Below are 25,120 nucleotides of genomic sequence, written 5' to 3'. Positions count from 1 at the left end.
TGGTTTTAGGGAGCAAGGAAGGGAAAGGGAGAGAGAGGTAGAAACATCGATGAGAGAGAACATTGATTGGCCACCTCCTGCATGCCGCCCATTGGGGATTGGGCCCACAACCTGGGCATGTGCCCTGACCAGGAATTGAACCATTGACCTCTTGGTGCATGGGTCGATGCTCAGCCACTGAGCCGGGCCAGGCGACAAGTCTTTCTTGGTGACCATTTTCTTCCTTTCTTATATTTTTGATTCCACCGTTATTTTAAACATTTTCAACATAGTTATGTTACATTCTTAGTTTAATAACATTTTTGGAAATTTCCTGTTCCTACTTCATCTGGTTGTTTCAGATGACTCATTTCATGGTGACTTAGTATGTCTTTTATGTATTTTAGTATGTGTTTTATATACTTATACAAATACTTAGTATGTATTTTATCATGTCAGAATGTGCATTTGGGTTAACAAGAGCTTCATTTATAAACTTCTTGGGCAGTCTGGGTGATGAGGTAGCTCTTCTGAAGGAGATTCATAGTTGCTTATGTCACTTAGCTGTGAGCCTACCTGTGACACTGCTTTTCAGTTTAATTGTTCAGTTGGGGGTTCCTGAAGATCACCCGTTTATAGTTAAAAACCCAAATATGGGACATGTCTGATCAATGGCTAATCTACTTAAAGAACCGTTTTCCCTCTACACAGCCCAGGAGAGACAGCTTCCCTTGTCGTCATCCTGTTGCCGGGGGTTCGATTTATTCTTACCCTCCTTACCGTACGGATTAACTGTGTTCTGGTCCAGTGTTGCGTGGTGTTCTGTAGCACCCCCTTTTCTAGACAAGCTTGGGTTGAATCTCTTCGCCATCTGTGCACTTTTTGGTTACTGTGATCCACAGGTTCCCAGTGTTGACTTACACTCTAGTATTTAGATTTTTTTTTCTTTGTTCCCTTGTAGCTCCATTACTTGACCGAAAGCTCAACTATGCGTTTCTGGAAGCAAGAGATGGTCAGACAGGGTTTTAGGGAGTGGTCACACTCTCTTGTCCATCATGTTATTAAAAATATGTCTTTTAAATGGTGTTAAAACAATTTCAATTATCTTCCAAAATTCTAGCTTCTTCATCTGTTTTCTTGCAACTTTGAGGACAAATGTATTGAACAACTCATGTATTTTATTGCCATTGTCCTGGTTATTTTATTGATTTATTTATTTTGTCCATATAAACGTTCATTCCCCTTTCCCTGTGCCGTCTGCCTCTCTCCCCTGTGCTCGTCTCCTTTCATGGAAATGTCTAGTAGGTCGTCAGAATGTTATTGATCCATATTTTTATCATTGTGATAACAGAGAAGGATATGCTCTTAAACAAGGTTTCAAATTCGGGGCAAACATTTTCTCTAGCTATAGCACCTATAACCCTAGCATGTAAATATGGTACAGCTCTCTAAGAAATTTGTCATTCATCTACAAATTTCAAAATATTAGCTTGAATGAGCCCTTTGTTTTGTCTGGTTGTGGGTGTGTAATAAAATGTAACATTTTGTTGTTAGATCGTATTTTATAAAACGTTCATTTCTCTTAATAGTTAATACAAATTGGGGGAGATAATTGCTGCTTAAATCATGTGGTTTATAGATCATGTAATAAAGTCTTAGAATTCTTGTTTAGAACCATAATTAATTGTCACTCAAATATTTTTTTCAGCTCTTCTTCAAGTGACAATTTCACTTAGCAAAGTAGAGCTTAGTGTGGGTGAATCTAAATTCTTCACATGTACAGGTATGTACTATGAATATTTTCAGATAACTTGATTAATGCTTTAATTATTTAAAATAATATACTGGCAAAACTTAAGTTGTACAAAATCAGTTCTCTAAAAATAAAATCTTATGTTATCATTGGGTTTATAATAATTGGAACAGTGTCGATTACTATATTTTGCATATTAAATAAAACTAATTTTATTTCTTTTTTAAGTTATTAATTTTCACTGTCAAGCTAGCTCATTTATATTGAAAATAACTTATTATCAAGTATAATGTATACTCGTTAACTTAAATCAATTCAAGTATTACACCTGTCTAAGTAGTAATATTAGGATTAATGTAAATATTATAACTAATATTTTTAAATAGGCAGTGAATAAGTTAAATAATGTACACTGCACTGCAGTTACACGTGCTGAAAAATTTAGGACAAAACAAATCAAAATCATCTTATGAAAAGTGATTTTAAAAAGAAAATAATTATTTAATCAGGAAAAATTAAAAGATTTTGTGACTATTAATCAAAAGTATTAAATATCATAATGTCTATGGGACATTATATGGAGTTCATTCAGTTTAATCATGTACATGCAGAATTTTTCAGAAGACATTGAAATATTTAAACATCAACCCTGGCCTGTTTTGCTCAGTGGTTAGAGAATTGGCCCATGGACCAAAGAGTCACAGGTTCGATTCTGGGGATCGGTTGTGGTTTGATCCCCAGCCCTGGTTAAGGTAATTCTGGAGGCAACTAATCGATTTGTCTTGCTCACATCAATGTCTCTCTCTCTCTCTCTCTCTCTTTCTCTCTCTCTCCCTCTCACTCTGTCTGAAAATAAATGGAAAAATATCCTTGGATGAGGATTAAAAAAAAAAAAAATATATATATATATATATATATATATATATATTTAAACATCAAATTCTAGTTCATGTACTGAAGAACTAACAAATGAACATGTTCTACTACTATGTAGCTTCATCATATTCATTTTATTATAAAAAAATACTCATTTAGTGCCAGAATTGCTTATTATTTCTATTACTATTTATATTTAAGCAATTCAAACTGCATTTAAATAGGCATTTCTGATATAAAATGCATTGTAAAAGTTGTCTTGTGAATGGCATGGCTTATTCATTATTATTAAAATTATTTAAAATAAAAACAGTTACAATGACATAAATCATATTCATAATGGACATACTATATATTAAAGAATATTATAACTATATACTATATATTATATATTATATTATGTTATATTAATCACATCTTATGAAAAGCTAAGAGAGGCTATAATTTGTTTTAAATTATTTTTTTATTGATTTTTTTAGAGAGAGAGGAAGGGGGAGAGAGAAAGAGAAACATCGATGAGAAAGAACATTGACTGGCTGCCTCCTGCATGCCCCCACTAGAGATGGGCCCACAACCTGGGCATGTACCCTGTGCGGGAATCGAACCAACAACCTCTTGGTGCATGGATCAATGCTCAACCACTGAGTCACACCAGCCAGGCGAGGCTATGATTCTATAAACATTTGCCTTCATAAAAGTCTGAATTGATAGTTGTGTTGATTCATATTTTTGTATATTGACCAATGAAATAACAGAACAAGAGAGAGATTGGTTCAACCTCATTTATTATGTCAGCAGAGCTTTGGCATAAGAATATAGTGATTATTTCTAAATGTCGTTCCTATTTTATATACACAAATGCACAGATATATCCCATAATCACATTATAATGAAGTAGTTTAAAAATGAATTTTGAAAATAAAATGAAATAGTGTTATTTTCTTGGAATTGCATATTATGATTATATAAATTATATAATATAATTACTTCTGTATTTATCACATAAAGTCAAATTAAGATACAATTTAAAAGTATGAATTAATATCATTCTGTGATACTGACTTTTGCCCTTAATAATAAGGCAAAATAATTAAACTCTTTTTTTCTTTCATGTAAAGATGTATAACTGAGAGCTATACTGTTATCATGGAAGTGCCCTTATTTATGTTAAATATAGTAGTAAAATAAGAATCTAAAAATAAAGATGTAGGAAACCCATGCAAATCAGAAAGCTTGCATGTATTTTTTTCTAGTACGCTAGTGACTATGTTGACATGTCTCTAAAACTGCCTTGCACCCTAAAACACAATAACACAATATGCCTGAAACTCAGGGTATTTAGAAGGGAGTCAGATCCTCGGAGAACTAAATAAGAGTCTGTCATAAGTAGCAATAGAATTTTTCTACTACATTTTTTATATTCAAGAAAAGAAAAAATTCAGTTGTATTTACTAATTTCTCCAGTAGGCCATTCTTATCAATAAAACAACATACAAAATTTATTGTAAATTATCAATTATTAGAGATGCCAGGAAAAGAATGTATGATGACCACTCTATGCAAATCCAGAGTAAACTCTCTATAATAATAAAATTATATGCCATATTAGTAAGAATAAAAATATACAAAATATTTCACAGAATATCATCTATATTTTACTGTATAAAATGAGATTTTTGTATTGTTCAAGTTTAAAGTGATGCTCATTTACATTATTCTTTTGTGACATCTCTATAGAGAGGAAACTTTAAAAAACAACAACCAAATACCTGCCCTAAATTAGTTATGCTATAGCCACTATGGTGTTATGTATTTGTTCAGTGAAATAGAAAATAACATAACTGAGGTCCATTTCAAATGTGAACTTTCTTTCATACCTTTGCTCTAGCGTGTGTAATTTGATCTAGAAAGGATACTATTTTTTTTCCAAAGCGATTTGTTGGAACAAAAATAAGACGGAACAATTTTCTCTAAAGAGGTTCTGCAGATATTAGCTAACTTGATGCATTTTCGCCAATACTTTTAAGTTAGTAGGGTGTACTGATTCCACAAATCATCTCTCCAGTAATTAGGGGAAAAACATCCTTTTGGTGACTAAAAGCAAAGACAGGAAGCTTCAGCCTTTACAAAGAGGATAATAACCTACATTTCCAAATTGGAAAACTTAAGTATATGTTTACCCTGTAATGATTAGGCTGTAATTGCTTGGCAGGATAAGTATCATTTTAATGCATTCTAATCATCATATGACTAAATAGTTAACAGTTTTAGATGAAAGTGATGAAAGTACTGATTTCAGTTGAGAAATGAGATTAGGGCTTCATATTAAAAATAGTCATTGGCCTTATCTGTACAAATGTAATGACTGGGGATATTAACTCAAAACTTAGTATTATCAAAAACCAAAGTTAAGTTTTTATAAGATTTACATTTTTATGAGCTCTGCTTTCTCAGGGAAAAAGTTCTAACTCCTGACCCCTAGCAAAGAGAACTGAATAGGTGAAATCAGGTTACTAATTGTGTTTCTGTTCATATATATATATGTATATATGTATATATATGTGTGTGTGTGTGTGTGTGTATGTATATATATCAATCGAAGTATAAAGTATAATTTATGTCTGACTCAGAGGCCAAGGAAGTTTTATAATTTAGTGTAGTGAAAATCCATAGATTACTTTGGTAAATATTCAACTATCATAGCTTAAATATTGTACCGGATGTTTCCTATAAAACTTTAGGGTTTTACTTACTGAACGTTGGATAAATAAGATGAGCATGTGTTGTAACATTTGTGTTTACTTCCAATTTTGTAAGATTTTCAGATTTTCCTATTTACATTGTTTTCTAAACTGTTAAAACGTGTTACATAATAAGTAAATGCCAATGTGAAAACAAGCTCTTGAATCCTATTTTCAAACATTTCTTTCCCGTGACTCTGCAGCAATTGGTGAGCCTGAGAGTATAGACTGGTATAATCCTCAAGGAGAGAAGATCATTTCAACACAGAGGGTAATGGTGCAGAAGGAGGGTGTCAGGTCACGATTAACCATCTACAATGCAAACATAGAGGATGCAGGGATATATCGTTGCCAAGCAACAGATGCCAAAGGACAGACACAAGAAGCTACAGTTGTTTTGGAAATTTACCGTAAGTCGTGTATTTATTAACTTATTAAAATTATAGTTATGTAAAAATTCAAAAATTGAACTTCCATTTGACCCAGTGATCCTGCTTCTAGGAATATACCCTAAGAAGCCTGAAACACCAATCAGGAAGAATATATGTACCCCCATGTTCATAGCACCACTATTTACAGTAGCTAATATCTGGGAACAGCCCAAGTGTCCATCAGTAGACAAATGGATAAAAAAACTGTGGTACATATACACAATGGAGTACTATGCAGCTATAAGAAAGAAAGATCTCTTATCCTTTGAGACAACATGGAGGGACCTGGAAAGCATTATCCTAAGTGAAATAAGCCAAGCAGAAAAAGACAAATACCACATGATCTCACTTATATACGGAATATAACGAACATAACAGTCTGAGGAATACGGTAGACCCAGAAACATGGAAGTAGGGCATAGACTGACATCCCTCAGAAGAAGGGTTGGGGGTGGGGGGTGGGAAGAGATAAACCACAGAACTTATATGCATGTATGTATAACCAAGGGACATGGACAACAAAGCTGGGGATGGGGTGGGGGTGGGGAGGAGGGTATCAATGGGGTTAAAAGGGAGAAACATCTGTAACAAAAAATAAATTAAAATTTAATGAAAAAAGCAAACAAAAAAAATTCAAACAAAATAAAATGTGTTTAATAAAAACACTCATTAAGAACTATGTACTAGGCAATGTTCTAAGACCTTTACAGATAGCAGCTTATACCTATTTTATGATAGTGCATATCTAAAATAGAATAAATGTTAGGGAATAATTGATCACAAACATACAGATGGAGCCAAAGATGTTGGTTAAATAATTTAGATGGAAATGTTTTAATTTTCCTGGAGCCAGTAAGAATCTGCTGGGTAAATAGCAGTAGTTCATGTAGTGGTAGGAGATATATGGAGTGCTTTTTACTCTAAAATAAAAGTCATGACTAGAACCCATGACATTGCTTGTGTGATAGCAGTGGCCAGTCTGGCATCAGAACTGGGGAAGGGGCAGTGAACAGGAGGAGACAGAGGAAAGGCTGCAAACTCCTCTAGGAGAGAATGGTATTGAGCCGGATTCTTCACCGCCAGCCCTTTCGTTAACAAGCATTTCCACACTTACACTTTGTGATTTGAGATCCATTGCTTCCAACAATCCTTCCCCTTCTGACATTTAGGATTCGTTACCCTAGTTAAGAACACTGTTGACTGTCTGGGTTTGAAACCAGGTGATATCACTTTATTTTGGGGTCTGAAGCAATCACCTAACCAACATGTCTTTGGTTTCTTCATCTATAGAATGGGTATAATAGTAGTACCTACCTTGTACATAGTTTTTCTGAGGACCACATTAATTGTTATTGCATAAAGTGCTTAGAACAATACTTACAATTAATAAGCAGTAGTTAGCACTTCTATCAGTGAAAAATTATAAAGATTTTTGAATACTAGCGTATAAGGCATCTTTTCCTATAACATTTTTTTTTCCAGAAAAAGGATTTTTTAAAAACCAGTGTGTTTCCCCAGCATGACTTTCTCTTGATGAGCAGGGGAACTTGTCACATTGCTGTCCTCATGTCCCCAATGCTGCCTTCCCCCTGTTAGTTTCTAAGCTCCTCCAAGAAAGACATTTCCCCTTTTATGTGACCTCTACGGAACCTATTTCATAAGTAGCAAACGATTAAATTGAAACTATTATTTTGTATTTGGAAAGATTTTTTTTTCTTCCTTTATATGATGCAAAGGAAGATCCCTGCTGTTTTATTTGTTCTTGGCAGAAATGCTGAATTGCTTTTGGGAACATTTCTCATCAAGCATACATATCCTGTTCCTTCACTAATTGGACACATTTATTGGGTGTCTACTACATGGCCAGCTATAGTCGAAGTTCTAGAGACTCAGTAAAGACAGCACAGGAAATGTCACCAACCACTTGGTGCTGATGTTTTAATGAGTAGAGACGAAAAATAAGTAAGCTTTGAAAAATACACAGATGCTAGCTATCCATGCTACAGAATTCTATATAAAGTAAGCGGAATAGAAAGACAGAGTGCGGAGGGAGATGGCTGTGTTATCTGTGGAGGTCAGGCAGAAAGGGGAAGGAATTTAGGGAGCGCAAATACTGAGGTGTGAGAACAAACCCGGACTGTTGAAAGAATTGCAAAGATGACAGTTTGCCTAGAGCACAGAGCACAGGAAAAGAGAGGAGACACTGGCATCAAAGTTCTGTTCACACAGATGGACGGACCTAGGGTGGGATTGTAAGGACTTTGGAATTGCTCCTCAGTGATGTGGGATGTTAACAAGTAGAGGAATTATGTTATCTGGTGTAAGGTTTTAGAGGATCGTGATTTAATTATTTCAGTATTGCCTCCATCAGATTCTGCAACAGGCTATTGAGAGAAATAAGCGATCATCATTTTTTGGTGTGTTTTCATTTCTTGACACAGAAAAACTTACCTTCAGAGAAGTGGAGTCGCCTCAAGAATTCAAACAGGGAGAGGACGCAGAAGTGGCCTGCCGCGTCAGCAGCTCACCTGCACCTGTCGTCAGCTGGTTGTATCATAATGAGGAAGTCACCGCTATTTCCGACAGTTAGTATTTTGGTAACTCCCTACGTTATATGTTCTAATAATATTGCATTTTTTTTAAAAGATAGAATCTACCTGACCAAATATAGAAATTGGAATTTTTGACTCTTAAGCATCAACTATTTTGAGGATCTTGGGGTTGTCAGTTAGAGGTCAGCAAATGATGGCCCTCAGGGAAAATTCATCCCCTTGCTGTTTCGGAAGGTGTTACAAGAATACAAACAAGCCCAATGGTTCCCTATTATATATGGCTGTTTAGGGCACAGGGTTGCGCAGCTGCAACACATGATTTGGTCTACAAAGCCTATACTAGTTATTATCTGGAGATTTGCAGACAAGGTGGCTCCTGCTCTATTCAAGGAAAAAATTCCATGGCAACAGTACAAGGATCCTAAGTAATTGAAGGAATTGATCCTGATGCATTCACATTCTAGGTATTATCATTCAAACATAATTCTGTGGGCTCACTATAGGTAAATTTAAAGTAACATCTATATGAATCCTGTTTATTATTCTGGCACTGTTCTTTCAAAGACACCTACATGTTCTAAATATTATGGTAAGGTGCATATAGATAATAGGAAGAAAAGTACATTGATTCCAGTTGTCTTTATGATTTTGATGTATACTGAGCTAAAAATCTAGAATAATATGACATCCAATACTGAAAGCGTAATTTGCTTACATTATGCTACTTTACCATTGTGCATTGGGAACATTTTCAATTTAGATTATTTTTCAATGCACCTGCATTTCAAAGACGCACAAAATAATGGAATCTTTTAAAATACTTTCCCTCTTCGATGATTTCATTTTGTGTTTCTAAGAGATGAAACTTTTACAGTATAAAGGAGAGAAAGCAGAATATCTATTTTTGAATACCAACAGAGAATACGTCATGCTTATATTTAATAATCAATTTCTTTTAATTTTGGGAATGGTTTGGCCTTAATATTTTCAAAAAGCTGACCGAAACTCTTCTGTTATAAATTAGTGAAAATAGTACTTTATTTTCTCTCATTTTATTTTAGGATAACTGTTTTACATTTTATTAACAAACTGCAAGAATAAATCATGCAGTACATCTTTTAGCCTTTTGCCTCTCAATAATAAAGAAAAGGCAGTCATTTTATGGTAGTTACATAACAATGTCTAAACTTTTCAGGTTGCCTAATTTGGCCTTTAAGTGTACATCTGGTTTATTGTAACCCTGAATTTAAAGAAGGATTTGAAGTAAATTATAGTTTTTAAAAGATGCATAGAACAGTCTCCTCAAAGCGGTGGTTGATGGTCAAGTGTAGTAGTGATACCTCCAGGCTACAGCTTACACATTTTTCCCCAATATCCCAGGATGGAATGATATGAAGCTGAAATTTCATTATGGTTGGCTGTATTTTTGGGGGGTGTGGGGGGGCTAACACTTAGAACAACTTGTCTAACTGTACCTAATTCAATTTCTTCATCTGTAAACTATAGGTTATTATATCCATTAAAAAAATGGTTGTGAGTTTTAAATAAGACATCAGGTATATAATAAATATTTGTTAATGAATAAAATATTTGTCAACATGTCAGTTTCTCGATAAATGGCTTGTTTTTTATTTGTTTTTATTATGGTTTTAAATCTTAGAAATCAGTTTTACCAAAATTATATGCATTCAGATTCTATCTAGAATCTGAAAATCCAATGTGAGGGAAGTAATTAAAGTAGATTTAAACATGAAACACAACAATGAGTTGCGTGGTAGGCAAAAAAATATATAAAAAATGAAAAAGGACATAATTTTTCTTTTCCTCTAGGATATAAAGATGTAGATGAATTGTGAGGAAGGGCATACTTTTCTAGCCTTTTAATATTGAAGGAACTTGCCACAAAGTTCATTATCCAACCATTTGTATGTTCATATTGATTTACAAGGAGTAATATTCTCCATCTGATTATACTTCACATGGTTTTTATCTCTTTTTTTAAATATATATATATATATTTTGTTTGTCCTCACCCGAGTACATTTTTTCAGATAGAGTGGCAGGGAGAGAGAGGAAGAAAGAGAGAGAGAAACATCGACGTGAAAAGGACACATCGAGTGGCTGCCACCCGCACGACCAACCAGGGCTGGGAACAAACTACAACCGAAGTACGTACCCTTAGCGGGAACCGAACCCTGGACTGTCTGGAATGCAGGCGAATGCTCTAACCACTGAGCCAAACTGGCCAGGGCTTAAATTTTTTTTTTATTGATTTTTTAGAGAGAGAGAGAAACTCAATGTGAGAGGGACACATCGATCGGCTGCCTCCTGCACTCTGCACACTGGGGATCAAGCCCACAACCCGGGCATGTGCCCTGATCAGGAATCAAACCAGGACATCTCAGTCCATTGGATGATGCTCAATCCACTGAGCCACACCAGCCAGGCCACTTGGTCTTTTTATTGAAGTTACTGGAATAAGATTAGGCTCGTAACTGTGGAAGGAACTTGTGTGAGGATGTAGGATGGTGTAGTGTGCCCAGATAACTTTCTGGAGCCCTAGTGTGGTATGGAAGTAAAGTTTTGAGGCTCCAGATGGAACAATGAAGACTTGGAAATGTCCACCTTATTAGCCATGCTATTGGTAGCAGGTGTGTGGCAGATATTCTGAGTTAAAATTCCAACAGAGTATTTGAAGTGGAGTTTTTCCATGTTGTTTGCTGAAAGGAGATTCATATGCTAAAGAATACAAGTCATTTTTTTTTTTTTATGAGAGTTTAATATCCTGACATTCATTGTTACCTTAATAGGGTAGAGAAATTAGATGATCTCGTTTGAGTTTTTGAAGTATCTGGATTTAGGTAATTATTTTATTACAGCATCAACCAACCCAGATTCTGAAATATGTTAGTGAGGGAAATAAGCAATACTTTCATGCTTTGTTTTACTTTCTTGATACAGAAAACCTGGGCTATTGCAGATGCCCATTCATCCTCAACCAGTTTGTAAATTATCTCTGAAACTTCCTAAATGTTTCGATTATTGCCTCGCAGAGTACCCTTTCTGTATCATAAACTATAGATGAAATCATAGTGTTCAATAAAACTTGTATGTAGTCTACTTCCAGATACGATTCATTCAACAGTTATTGAACACCCAATACACGCTACCTGGTATGCCAGATGGTGGTTATTCATGGTTAACAAGGTAAACACGTTCACTGCCTGCAAACTACTAACTGGTGGAAAAAATAAATAGATAAATCAGTGAAAACAAGGTATGATGATGTCTATGATAAGGAAAGTGCAGTGATAGAGGATGATAAAGAAAAAACCAACAACACCTAAACTAATTAAAGCAGCGGAGGGTGTCCAAGATGCCTGCTGAAGAGAGAGGTTGGCTTTGAATATGAAAAGGAGACAGGCAGGCAGAGAGTGGGGGAGAGAAGACCGTCTACAGTGGCCCAAGGGGAAAGAGCATGGATGGCACTGTTTAGAAACCAGAATAAGTTCATTATAACCAGAAAGAATTCCTGTACTAAGAGATAAGGTCCTATTTGTTCATGAAGGACTAATAAGAAAGGAAGTTGGAAAGAAAGGTTGTGCCAGGTCAACACAGCCTTGAAATATTGACTGAGGAATTTGGAATGTATCCCAAGGAGACATCACTGAAGGATTTTAATCAAGGCAGTGACATGACCTGACATACTCCAGAAGATTCTGAGTGCTTCAGTGAGGGAAATGAATTGGATGGTTGTCAAGGAAAAACTCCAGGTGCTGAGAACAATTTGAATCCTACATGCAATAACTGTAGATGGAGAAGACGATCCAGACTAAGTAATGATAACGGAACGGAAGGCGTGATAGGGCATGGGACTGATTGAGATGCAGACTGAGGCAGATGGAGAAGTCAAGGTGGACTTAAGAAATTTCACTTGGGCAAATAGTTCCGTGATTTATGATATTTACCTTGGGCCACAAGTTCAATGTAAAGACCTTAGAAGACAGCTGGAGAGAACCATAGGAGACATTCCCAGTGGCAGTAGTGAGCTAAATTTTAAAAATGGTGAGGTTGAAGTACTTATAACTCTATTCAGTAGGTGCATCCAATAGAATGTTAAACAGTTCTGGAATTCACCTAATGGTCTGGTCTGGTCTGAAGACAAATGAGTCTGAAAATATAGATGCTAGTAGAGGGCATCTGAGTAGATGAGACGAGTCATCAATGGCCGTGGAATGAAAACAAAAAAAAAAGGAAGACAGTGAAGAACCTGCTTAAAGAAGCATAAAGCAGCCCTGGCCAGTTTGGCTCAGCGGTTAAAGCGTCGGCCTGCGGTCCGGAGAGACCCGGGTTCGGTTCCCGCTAAGGGCACGTACTTCGGTTGCAGTTTGTCCCCGGCCCTGGTTGGTCGTGCGGGTGGCAGCCACTCGATGTGTCCCTTCACGTCGATGTTTCTCTCTCTCTCTCCCTTCCTCTCTCTCCCTCCCGCTCTATCTGTACAAAAAATGGAAAAATATCCTCGGGTGAGGATAAAAAAAAAGAAAAAAAAAAAAAAAAGAAGCATAAAGCAGTTACCTTATTGGGTATTATCCTATTCCATTTATTTTTCTTACACAAATAGGGAAAATTTGGGTTTCTGTATCATTGAGAAAAACAGATAATGTCTAACACTTAAATGCTTTTAATATCCATAGTTAATGTGTGGTTGATTGATTGCAGCAATGTTTTCTTCAAATGTTTCTTCAAACACATGCTAATGTTCTACTTTGGTTTGATAGTATGTTAACGTTGCATGGTCTTTACACACATCCAGTTTGACATCCAATTCTCGTGTACTTTGTTTTCTGTATGGAAAATGTGCATGTAATTAAACAGGTATAATGGTATGTATTCAGATTTCGAAGATACCTCCTGGCCTGAAAATCTTGTGTCTGTAGCTTTATAATCAATTTTCTTTCCCTTAGAGGGAGCTTCAACCCATTTCCATTTTCTATTAATTATCTCTTGCTCAACTGTTTTAATGATCACCTATCATCTGATCACTGCCCTATTTGTAATTCTACCCCAAATGTCTCCACTTGCACTGAGGATTCGCTATGGCAAGTGAACTCCAAATCTGAGCTGAATCTTAGATTGCCTAATGCCACAGCTGTTTATTTCTCACTCATGCAAAGTCCAAGCAGCAGCAGGGGAACCTTCAGTAATGTGTCCATTCAGCAATCCAGGGATGAGGGGCGCTCTAGCACTTCTTCATATGGCTTCCACATTTGCCCTGATTTCTTTAGCAAGCCTGCCAGTAAGGGAGGAGCAGTCACCATTAGAGTGGTCCAAAAATGTAATCTTTAACAGTATAACAGGAAATATTCTAGAGGTGTACACCTTAAAATAACAGCATGTCTACTTTACCAAAAGGCCCCATGATGCTGGGATGTGTCTCTCTTGCTCACCAATGTATCTCAATGATGGTACCAGCAAATGGATGATGTTAATGATATCTATGGATGCATTAACTAATGAAATTTAGGTTATTGCTTTTAGCACGTGCTTCAAAATAGGACTAGATGTCCTAAGATTCTTTTTTTTTTATCCTCACCCGAGGACATTTTTCCATTTTTTACTCAGATAGAGCGGGAAGGAGAGAGAGGAAGAGAGAGAAACATCAATGTGAAAGGGACACATCGAGTGGCTGCCACCCACACGACCCAACCAGGGCCGGGGACAAACTACAGCCAAGGTACATGCCCTTAGCGGGAACTGAACCCGGGTCTCTGTGGACAGCAGGCTGACGCTCTAACAGCTGAGCCAAACCGGCCAGGGCTGTCCTAAGATTGTTAAATTGATAAGGGAGAAGGTCTTCACACTGCAACAAAATTGTGCTGATTAAAAACTGAAGCCAGATATTATGGAAAATACTGTCAGGCTGAGATGCTGCTTAGCATGGCCAGATTATTTTAAGCAATCAGTAATGCATGCTCTACAGCAACTTATTTTTATATGAATGCATGTGCACACACATACACATATAATGGAACCTTGAAATAATATTAATGAGGACTGATTTATTCATTCCTAAAGTGGAATTATCTTGCAGTTAGGAAAAAAAATCCTCCAAGTAAATTCTAGATATGACCATTTTATCTGTCCTCTATGTGACTTGAATATTATTATATAATTTAGCTGCCTCCTCAGGGTACCCAAAATTATTCCTTTAATTACTGTGTGAGGAAGGACATTCAATCAATTTTCTAACCGTTTCCTATCCCCAGGTTGCTATACAGTATTTGCCATCAAAACGCTTTCATGTTTGCAATATCTAATCTCCCCACATTGTTCTTTTGTGTATCATTCCTGCATTCAAAGTACCAAGGGGAAAATAATAGCCTAACCATTTTATGTGGAAATAAAATCTTGAATGTATTTTAGAGAAAAGGTGCAACAAGGCAGTGTGAAGTGGAAAAATTGAAGTCACGAAATTACATTTTACTTTCAAATTTGAATTTGTTTGTTGATGAAATGTTTGATAGTGTCAGACAAGTGCCATATTTTTAACTCTTAGCAATTTGGAGCACACTGGACTCTGCCTTCAATTACTGATATAATTTCCTCCCCTTTGCTTGCTCTCCAGGCCGGTTCGCTATGCTAGCCAACAATAATCTGCAGATTCTCAACATCAATAAAAGTGATGAAGGTATATACAGATGTGAAGGAAGAGTGGAGGCTAGGGGCGAAATTGACTTCCGTGATATCATCGTTATTGTTAACGGTAAGCAGAGAATAATTGTTCATATTTTATTGCTTCGAGCATGTAAATTCAGCACTCAAGAATTCTCTAATAAACTTCTGTGCCCCAGGGAAATCTCCCCACCACTATGATAGCATCTGATGCATTGGATTATATCCTCAAGGGCAGGATCCATGACTTATTTAACATTGTCACCCCTTTCTCAAAGGGTCCTAAGGGACTAGTTGCCTTTGTTGACTTTGTACTTGTTGAAAGAATTTCAAATGAAACACTCTAAAGTATATTTTATTTTGCTTTGATATTACATGAAATACTTGTTGCTGTTACCGGAACTAATCTATTTGACAGTATTTGAAGGTTTTTTCAATTTTAATAACTGAATCTATAAGCTTACCCTTTCAAGTATTAATGGACATTAAAATCCAAGTTTCTGGTATCCTGATGGCATCCCCTTCATCCAAAATTGGTTTCTTCTATTATAGTCCCTGCTTGCATTAATGTGACATTCTCTGAGACCAACAGATATATTAATGTTCTCCTACTTGTCTCCAGTTGGGTAATCTAAACTGTTATCAAGACGTGATCATTGTATTTCTTTCACGTCTCAGATGCACTCTTGTCTCTTTCATCATGCCTTCCATAGCACAGCTCTGCCTTTTCCAGTTGTTTTTTTCCTCTCGAATGAGACTAATTGTGTTCTCTGCTCTTAATCTCACAATTCCAACTTCCCCATCAAATCTTTCTACTCTTAAAATTGCTGTTTCCCATTATATTCAAGACAAAATCAAAACCACTTTTCTTGCACAGGAAGCTTTTTATGGTCCAGTCCCTTTTTCCTAACCATTCAGCCATGACCAACCTATGCTTCAGCCACTTGGCAATACCAGTAGTAACACCACAAAAAATGCACTTTCTCTGGTTTGAAAAACCAAGTAAGCAAGAACTATAATCACAGCATCACTAAGCAAAATATAATCTGTTCTATTTAGAACAGACAAAATATGAATGAAAGAGCTAGCTACTTCCTTTGGGCTAGGGAAGGGACAGGGAACAATACTTCCATATCTTCCCCTTCTGTCCCCATGAGTTATCGCTCCAGTTGGTGAAGAGAACACTAGGAATAGCATGTAGATCTCAAAGAGTTACTTGGTATGTCCTTTCCAAGAGAAATAAAATCTTAAATCGCTGCTATTTTTTATTTCTCCTTCTCTATAATTAAATGGGACTTGTGAATAATAGCATGGAATGTGTCACATGGTATTGGATATGGAATGTAGGCTGGCTGGTAGAAACTTCTCATGACCCAAGTGCCAGGCCTTCAGAGGAGATCGAGCTTTGTAGAGCCTTGTTTAGGTGGGCAGTCTGGTCAGACTTTATTTATTAAGAGTAGCACAGTCTGTAATGGTTTTGACTTTCAGTATGGCGGGCAGATTTCAGTGCCTGATGGATGGGTTTAAGTATGGAGGCATGTGTCTGTGTCTGTATCTGTAAGGATCTCTAGTCTCTTTTCATTTTTATTTTTTTAATAAACAGAGCTAACTTACACTAGCTATTCAGATTGTTTATTATTGCCTTAATTATTGTTGTTAATTATTAATTATTGTCTACTGCACTTTGTTTGCAAAAGAATTCAAGGTGGCGTATAGGTGTGTTTTTGTCATGGGCAAATCCTGTGCTCCAAATCTCTCATAAATGTAAGGATTATAATATTTGGTAATACATGTAGTTTTTTTAAAAAGTGCTAAGTTTAATATATTGAATATTCACTATTAATAAGTTACACATGTATTCTATTATAAAATGATGAGCATCATTTTTACACTGCAACATTAACTTGAGTCTGATGTTAAGAAGGAAATGTCATCTGGCATTCATAGCATGTACACTACTTATATCCATTCTATTATTTTAATTTCTATTTTAATACATTTATACCTAGATTCCCGTATTTGTGTATTTATGATTACATTTATTTTGAAGGAAGAGTTAGTCAGGTATGAGTGCGTTCAGTTAATAGTTCAAGTTCGAATTGTCGAGCCGTTCATGGTCTGCATTCAAACTGGAGTTACTTAGTTCTATAGGTTTATATTATTATTTCAGGGTTCACAGGAGATAAACACTGGAATATGTTCTTTAAAGGCACTCAGATCAAACATGCAGCTTATGTCCTTTTTGTCCCTGGCACCCTGACCTTCCCCAAAGCAAAACAACTCCTTCCACACCCCAGTTTTCTCTAACTGAATTAACCAGAGAACCTCATCTGACCTCCTTTGCTTGAACAACGCGTTATCACCAGTTGTAATTAGTCACATTTTCCCCTTTATAAACACAAGCTCTCCTGCCTTAGAATTCTTGGAACCTCTTTTCTTCAAAATAACAGTGTTCACAGGATCAACCATCGATTCTCCCCCTTCTGGTTGATGCAGTCGGACTCTGCCAAGGGACTGCATCGACCGATGCCCCACACATCTTGCTTCCCTCGCAGGCCTCCTCTGCCTCAGCAGAGAATTATTCTGCTCCGGTTTTATTGACTCTCATCCTGCTAACTGGCTCCTTTTAAATCTTCGGCTCTCTTTAATCGGATCCCTGTATTATTTCTTTCTTATAAAATCTCTTGAAGCCGTTTCTGTGAAAAGTTTGAGGCTGCAAAAATAGTAGTATTACAAAAGCAGTACCTTTACCCTTATTAACTTATTTTCCTTCAATTATACAAATTGACTTGTTCTGTGGCCTTCTTCCCAAATCATTGCAAGTCCTCTCTCTTATTGCATTGGATTTTTTTTTTTTTTTGCTAGAAATGGGACAGTACTATTTTGTATTACATGTTTAATGGGAAAAATCTCAGAATTCACAATATAAACAACAGTATAGCATATTTTGTACTATGTCAAATTGGACATAATTGTTATAATTAAAAACAAAGTTTTATTTAGGTTTTCAGAGTATATATATATATATATATATAGCCTGTTTAACAACAGTTGATGATATATACTGAGCCCTCGTTTTTGTAGCAGAAATTCGACTTTGGATGGTGGGCACACAATGCAATATACAGATGATGTATCATAGAATCGTACACTTGAAACCTGTATAATTGTATTAAACAATGTCCCTGCAATCAATTTAATTAAACACAGTAAAAAATCAAACAGTGTAAAAGTAAGTTACTAGAATTGCAACTCGTTTTTATTGTCAGTGCTTTGGACTACACGCTGGACCTTCTGGCTCCTCCCTCCTCCCTCGAGTGCACTGCAGCCCCGACCAACGCTCCAGGTCACTGTTCCTTCACGGTTACTGCTTCCTTGCCAAACCCTGACTCTAAGGAAGCTCTGCTCTTTTTTTTTTCTTTGTTGATTTTAGAGAGAGAGTAAGGGAGATGGGGAGAGAGATAGAAACATCGATGAGAGAGAACATCAATTGGCCGCCTCCTGCATGCCTCCCACTGGGCATCGGGCCCACAACCTGGGCATGTGTCCTGACCGGGAATCGAACTGGTGACCTCTTGGTGCCTGGGTCGATGCTCAACCACGGAGCCACACCGGGCAAGCTCTGCTTTTTCTTCCACAGTTTGCTCTTTGCAGACTTTCCCTCACATTTCTTTCTTCTAATACATACTCCATTTTGTCAACAATCAGTTGAGACAGAGGCTGGCTGAGTTCTTCTGCTGTACCAGCCATGCTAAACGTTAAGCTTTCCGGTGCCCTCCGTGACTTCCTCTGTCCCTCAGTGCCTGTGTACAGTGGTCACAAGCGTGGCTCTCTCCTGCATCATTGCTCGTTGCCATATGAAGTGTGTTTGATTGTACATTTCCGTCGTGTCCCATATTCCTCGCTTTGCATAGTTAATAATTTTAATTTAGATGCCAGATGTCGTGGATTTTACCTCTGTAACTTGCAGAATATTTTTGTTTTTCTTTAAATATTTTAGACCGGTGTCCAGGAATACAGCTAAGTTACTTGGAAAGAGTTTAATCCTCTCCGTGTAGTCCTTTAAGCTTTGTTAGGTGGGAAGAATCCTCTGGGGCGTATGTTGCCCCACTTCTGCGGTAGACCCTTTCTGCATACTCTACTTGACATGCATTATGAGGTATTTTACAATTGCTCTGCTCGCTGTGGGAATAGAAACTGCTCTTTGCTCTGCTTGAGCTTTGGAAACGATTCCTTCTAATTGGGGAAGTGTTTTCCCTGGCCTTGGAAGTTTCTGGTCATGGCTGCACTCATCAGTACTCGTCTGAAGACTGGAGGGAACTCCCTGCAAATCTCGGGAAGTCCTCCTGTGCACCCCTCCTGTTTGGCACTGTGTCCTGTGAAATACAGCCAGACCCTTACCTCCCCACACCGCCACCCAGCCTGCCCGCCTTGCACACTCCGCCTGGCTCCTCCTCTCTGTGTTCAGCTTGGACACTCTCTCCAGCCAGCAGGCTGGGCAGGGATGGACTCACCTCATTTCCTCTCTTATTTCAGAGATCACTGTTGAATCATCTTGTTGATTGATTGGCAATATCTTGAAAACTGTTTCTTCATACAATGTGCAAAAAATTTTAGTTGTTTCAGGTGGTTCCCTGTTTCTACATCTTGGCTGGAAGCTGACATTCTTATATAGATATTTCAGTGTAGTGAATAAAATTATAAACAGGATATGTTAAGGATTTGAATAATATATCTTAGCGATGTGTCTTGTTCAGTGTGATATTGCTTACTTATACCTAAATTCTGACCTCAAAATATTTTAGTCCTCGTGCTGTGCTTAATTCAAAATAATTGCAGATATATGTATATGTTTCTATTTAAATTTTCCTCTCTGCTTATTATTTTAAGGTCACTTCCATTTAATTTAATATTCATTTTTATTTTATAGCCAGATGTCACATTTTTCGACATTAAAATATAATCATGCTGACTCCCTACAAACCCTCCCACCACACCCTCCAAGAAAAAAGTGGAGAACTTTGCACAACTTGAAAGATAGAATGCACAACGAAGTTGCTATTGTCCCCGAGTAACAAAGCACGCAGAGGACCACACAGCAGATGTGCTGAAGTGCTTCGCAGACAGCTAGTGGCTCACAGCGGGAAGGATCAGGAATTAAAAGGCTAAAGCTTTAACATGATGTCACGTACGACACAAGATCACCTGGAAGAGGCAGAGATAAGTCAGAAAGCAGGATCAAATAGGGGGGTTTCCAAAAACTGCTCTCCTCTCTCTTTTTAAAAAGTTTTTATTGATTTTTAGAGCTAGAGGAAGGGAGAGAGAGCCAGAAACATCAATGTGAGAGAGAAACATCCATCAGCTGCCTCCTGCACGCCCCCTATTGGGAATCGAGCCCACAACCCGGCCATGCACCCTAACCTGGATTCGAACCAGGACGTCTTCGTCCATGGGACAGTGCTCAGTCCAAACGCTGCTCTCTAACAGAGTTTTATTTTATTTTTTATATTTTTTTATCCTCACCCGAGGATATTTTTCCATTTTTTGTACAGATAGAGTGGGAGGGAGAGAGAGGAAGGGAGAGAGAGAGAGAGAGAAACATCAACGTGAAGGGACACATCGAGCGGCTGCCACCCGCACGACCAACCAGGGCCGGGGACAAACTGCAACCGAAGTACATGCCCTTAGCGGGAACCGAACCCGGGTCTCTCCAGACCGCAGGCCGACGCTTTAACCGCTGAGCCAAACTGGCCAGGGCTCTAACAGAGTTTTAAATATCCATGCACAGCAGAGCTTTCTCCTCCCACCTTGCCTTCCGCATCTGGCAAATGCTTTAGAAAATTACACTTATTTTGTCCACACATTTTATTTTGCAATTAATTCATTTATTTTTGTCAATTAACTTAATCGTGCTCCAGTTTGGACACTGGATGGACAGCAGGGTATTATGACAAAGCTGCTTTGAAAGCACTAAGGCGGTGCACTGAAACCCGGCCAGCATTCTAGTGTCTGGGAGACGCGAGGGACGCAGAAGCAGTGCAGTCTGCGCTTCATGACAGGCCGAGAGAAGCAACGAGCTGTCTGGATTTTCAGGATCCATCGGGCAGATGAGAGCCGTGAGTTAAAGAAGGAAGGACTTGGGTGAACCCGAGTAGAAGCAGGCACTCCCTCGGTTAGGGAATTGTTGAGATTTTCCTGCTTTAGAACGATCAGTGAGTGATTTCTCCAGGGGTTGTGGACTGCACTGGTGAATCAGCCTATCGATTATCTGGTCGATAATCTTTATAAAACAATTAGAACTTAAGAAATATATATCTCATATGATATAAGTTTTAAAATAATGCATACGTTTGTTGTCAAATTACATAACATAAAATTCACCGTACAGTTCTATGAGTATTAATGTATCAGTTCCTATCACCAATAAGACAATCAGTGTACAGAATTTTTTCGTCACCTCCACCCTTTTATGTTCTCCCTGTGTAGTCACATCTTCCTACAACTTCTAAACCCAAACAACCACCACCCTTTTTCCTGCCACTATAAATTTGTCATTTTAAGTGTCACATCAATGGAATAATCCAATACGTAAGCATTTGAGAAGGTCTTAATTCACCAGCATAATGCCCTGATAATCAGTTAAGTGGCTGTGTGTCCACTTTTTTTGCAAGAATTATAAATAGAGCTGCTATAAATGTGTGTGTGTGTGTGTGTGTGTGTGTTGTGTGAGCTTAAATCCATTGATCTAGGTCAGCAATTTTCAACCAATGTGCCCCAAGAGTTTTTAAAACATTCAGTACCTGACTCTTTGGTCAGGGACACAGACCCCTTTTCCCTTAGATTGTCAAATAAAACAACAGCCATCTCAGCTAGCTGTCCAGTGTGAATGAATCAAAATCATGCCTATTGTTTTGGTCAGATCAGCAAAAATACATTTTTTTAGAGTACTACAGAATTTTGGTAATTAGTTTATATGTGCCATGAGATGAAAAAGGTTGAAAATCGCTGATCAAAGGTAAATACCTAGGAATAGGATTGCAGGGCCATAAGGTAAGTGCATGTTTGATTTTATAAGAAACTGCTGAACCATTTTCCCCAATGGCTGTATAATGTTGATATCTCACCCATAATGTATGCGTTCAACCTGTCCGTCAGTCTCACCAGCACTTGAAGATGTAAGTTCTTGATTATTTGTTTTCAATTTTACACATAAGTGTGTAGTAGAACTTTGCTGGTTTTAATGTGCTTTTCTTCAGTGATATGCAGTTGTTATACAATGACTAATGGTAGTGAACACCTTTCCATGTGTTCATCTCATTTGTGTGTCTTCTTCAGTGAAAGGCCTCTGCAAGTCTTGGCCTTTGTTCTGATTGGATATTTTTTTTTTCCACTGTTGTAGTTGGAGAGTTGCTTATAAAAAAATGCTACAAGTGCATTTTTGCTTCCAAACATCTTCTCTAATGGTGGGGCAGTTCATGACTTTGCACTTGAATTGACCCATCATATCAAGGAATATATATTTCAGATACAGTTCCTTGCATGGATTATCTAATTTACAAGTATTGTTTCCCTATTCTGTGGTTTTTCTTTTCATTCTCTTAAGAGTTTCATTCAGAAAGCAATGCATTTTAATTTTGAAGATATAGAAATATTCATGTTTTTCTTTTATGGTTCATTCTTTTGGTGTCATGTCTAAGAACACTTTGCCTAACCTGAGTCACAAAGATTTTCTCACATAAGTTTTATAATTTTATAATTTTATGTTTTAAATTCAGGTCTTTGATCCATTTGGCATTCATTTGTGTATAAAGAGAGAGTTCTTCGCTCAGGTTCATGTATTTGCACATGGATATTCAGTTGTTTAAAACCCATTATTAGAAGACTGTTGTGTCTCCATTGTGCTTTGTAAAATAAGAATTGGTTGTATTTGTATGACTCTATTTCTGAACTCTGTGTTCCACTCATCTGTGTCTAGCTCTGCAGCATTATCACACTGACCTAATCACTATAATTTTACATATACCTTAAAAGCAGGTACTATAATTTCTATGATTTTCTTCTTAAACAAAAATGTTTTGCTTAAATTACCATTGTACTGATGGCCTTATAAATTAATCGAGAGGTGTTCCCTTTTTTTTATATTCTTAGGAGATTGTGTAAAAATGATCTTATTTCCTTAAACATTTGATAAAGTTCACCAGATAAACCATCTGATTCTACAGTTTTCCTTTTCAGAAGGCTTTAACCACAGTAACAGATAGCAGGACTGTTTGAGTTATCTATTTCATCTTGAGTGACTTTCCTTAGTTTGTTGTTTTCAAGGCAGTAGTCTCTCTCTCCATCATTGTTGAATTTGTACGCAAGGTCTGGTTTATCATGGCTTTTCTTAATCTTTTACTACATGTGGACTCCATAGTGAAATTCCTTCTTTGACTACTGATATTGGCAGTCTGTGTTATCTCTTCTTTTATCCTAATGTGTCTTACTAAAGGTATATTCATTGTATCATCCTTTCAAAGAATCTTTGTTGGTTTCTTTACCTACTCTATTCTTTTTTATTTTTCTATTTCATTGTAACAGTTCTTCATTCTATTAGCTTTTCTCTTATAATTGATATGGATTTATTTTGTGTTATTTCTCATTTCTTGACCTTCAAAGTCACAGAGACTAATTATGAATCTAAGTTTCTTTTCTGTCAGTTTTGCTTCATATATTTTGAGCCTCTTTCGTGAGGTGAATGCACATGTAGGATTGTCATTTTTTTAGAAAATTGGCTTTTTGATCATTATGTAATCTGTCACTTTAGATTATGTAATATTATTTGCTCTGAAATCTGCTCTCTTTGATATTAATTGACATAGACACTTTAGCTTATAATTAGTGTTGAAGTAATATATATATTGTTTAAACTTTTTATTTTTATTCTGCCTATATTATTATATATTCAGTGGCCTTTTACTAAACAGACATAGAGTTTGGTTATTTATATTTTTCCATTTTGATAATATACATCTTTTTATTCATGAGATTTTTACTTAATTGAGATCTGCAGGGGTTTTTTGTTTTTGTTTTTGTTTTCAGTTTGACTATTTTTTGTAATTGAAATTTTGTTTCTAATATTTATTTATTTATTTATTTAATTTTAAATATGTTGCGTATCTTTGCAGAGACTTTCATTACTTTCAAGATGTTTCACTCTTACTCTGGAAAATGCTTAAAATCATTTCTTTAAAATCGTTTTTAGATAACCCAACATGTGTCAACATGCCATTGGCATTTCCTGTTAACATGAAATATTCCTAGTTCTTCAGAGGCAAAAACTTTAGATTATATCCTGGATTTTGAATATCACGTTATGAGACTCTGGGTTTTATTTCAGTCCTACAAAGAATGTTGATATTTTAATCTTCACAGGCAATAAATTAGTTTAACTGCAGGCCACATATTGTGACTAGATTTCTGTGGTTTGTAGATTCAGAAGTCACTTTCCTTTTCGAACCCCTTGCATGTCTCAGATCGGTCTTACATGTGTGCCAGTGGGCATTTCTGGGCCGGCCGGGTGGTGTCTCTGCGGTCAGTCCTCAGAGTCTGTACCGTTTCAGATCGGATACGTGTGTGCAGAGCTCAGGGCTCAGATCCAGGTTTCATAAATAGCTTGATGTTCTTCCTTTTCTCAGCTCTGCCTTCTCTATGATCTCTCCCATATTTCTTCATTCCTTGGATCTTCCGTTTTCAGCGCCCTCGCCAGAGCACTGGGGTTTTATTTACCTATTCTCTGCTACAAATGTGCCCTCGTTTTAGGGTCAACTAGCCGGAAGAAAGACAAGGAGAAAAGCGGAGTTTGCCTTTCCCTCTAGGGACCAACTCTTCTCATTGACCAGGACCTGTAGGCATCCCAGCTGCCACTGTCACCGCCAGGAGGTCCCTTCCCTGCTCCTTGAGCCTGAACTGGAAGGCTTGTCTAGACCTGTCTCAGGCCATGCTGATGCTCACTTCTGGTGTTTGGGCTTTGTAGACCAAGGGATTCTACGGGGGCCCGGGAGAGAAATGGTTCTTCCACAGGTTGTCTTGTAGCATTTCAAATTCTGATATTTTTCCAGTAGCACTACACTGGCT

General features: G+C 37.1%; 1 protein-coding gene across 1 annotated transcript in view; it reads left to right on the top strand.

The window, feature by feature from the left end:
• NCAM2 (neural cell adhesion molecule 2) overlaps window positions 1-25,120 on the top strand; it is a 184,721-nt gene that overhangs the window by 12,980 nt on the left and 146,621 nt on the right. The window contains exons 3-7 of the mRNA XM_036243644.1: window positions 941-991; window positions 1,688-1,762; window positions 5,553-5,759; window positions 8,222-8,365; window positions 14,958-15,095. Coding sequence (XP_036099537.1) covers window positions 941-991; window positions 1,688-1,762; window positions 5,553-5,759; window positions 8,222-8,365; window positions 14,958-15,095 — 615 coding nt within the window. The remainder of the gene's footprint in view (window positions 1-940; window positions 992-1,687; window positions 1,763-5,552; window positions 5,760-8,221; window positions 8,366-14,957; window positions 15,096-25,120) is intronic.

Source organism: Molossus molossus, unplaced genomic scaffold (genome assembly GCF_014108415.1).
Source record: "Molossus molossus isolate mMolMol1 unplaced genomic scaffold, mMolMol1.p scaffold_m16_p_5, whole genome shotgun sequence".
Classification (NCBI taxonomy): domain Eukaryota; kingdom Metazoa; phylum Chordata; class Mammalia; order Chiroptera; family Molossidae; genus Molossus; species Molossus molossus.
Note: the sequence above shows the minus strand (reverse complement) of the source record. Positions and strands in the feature narration are given on the sequence as shown.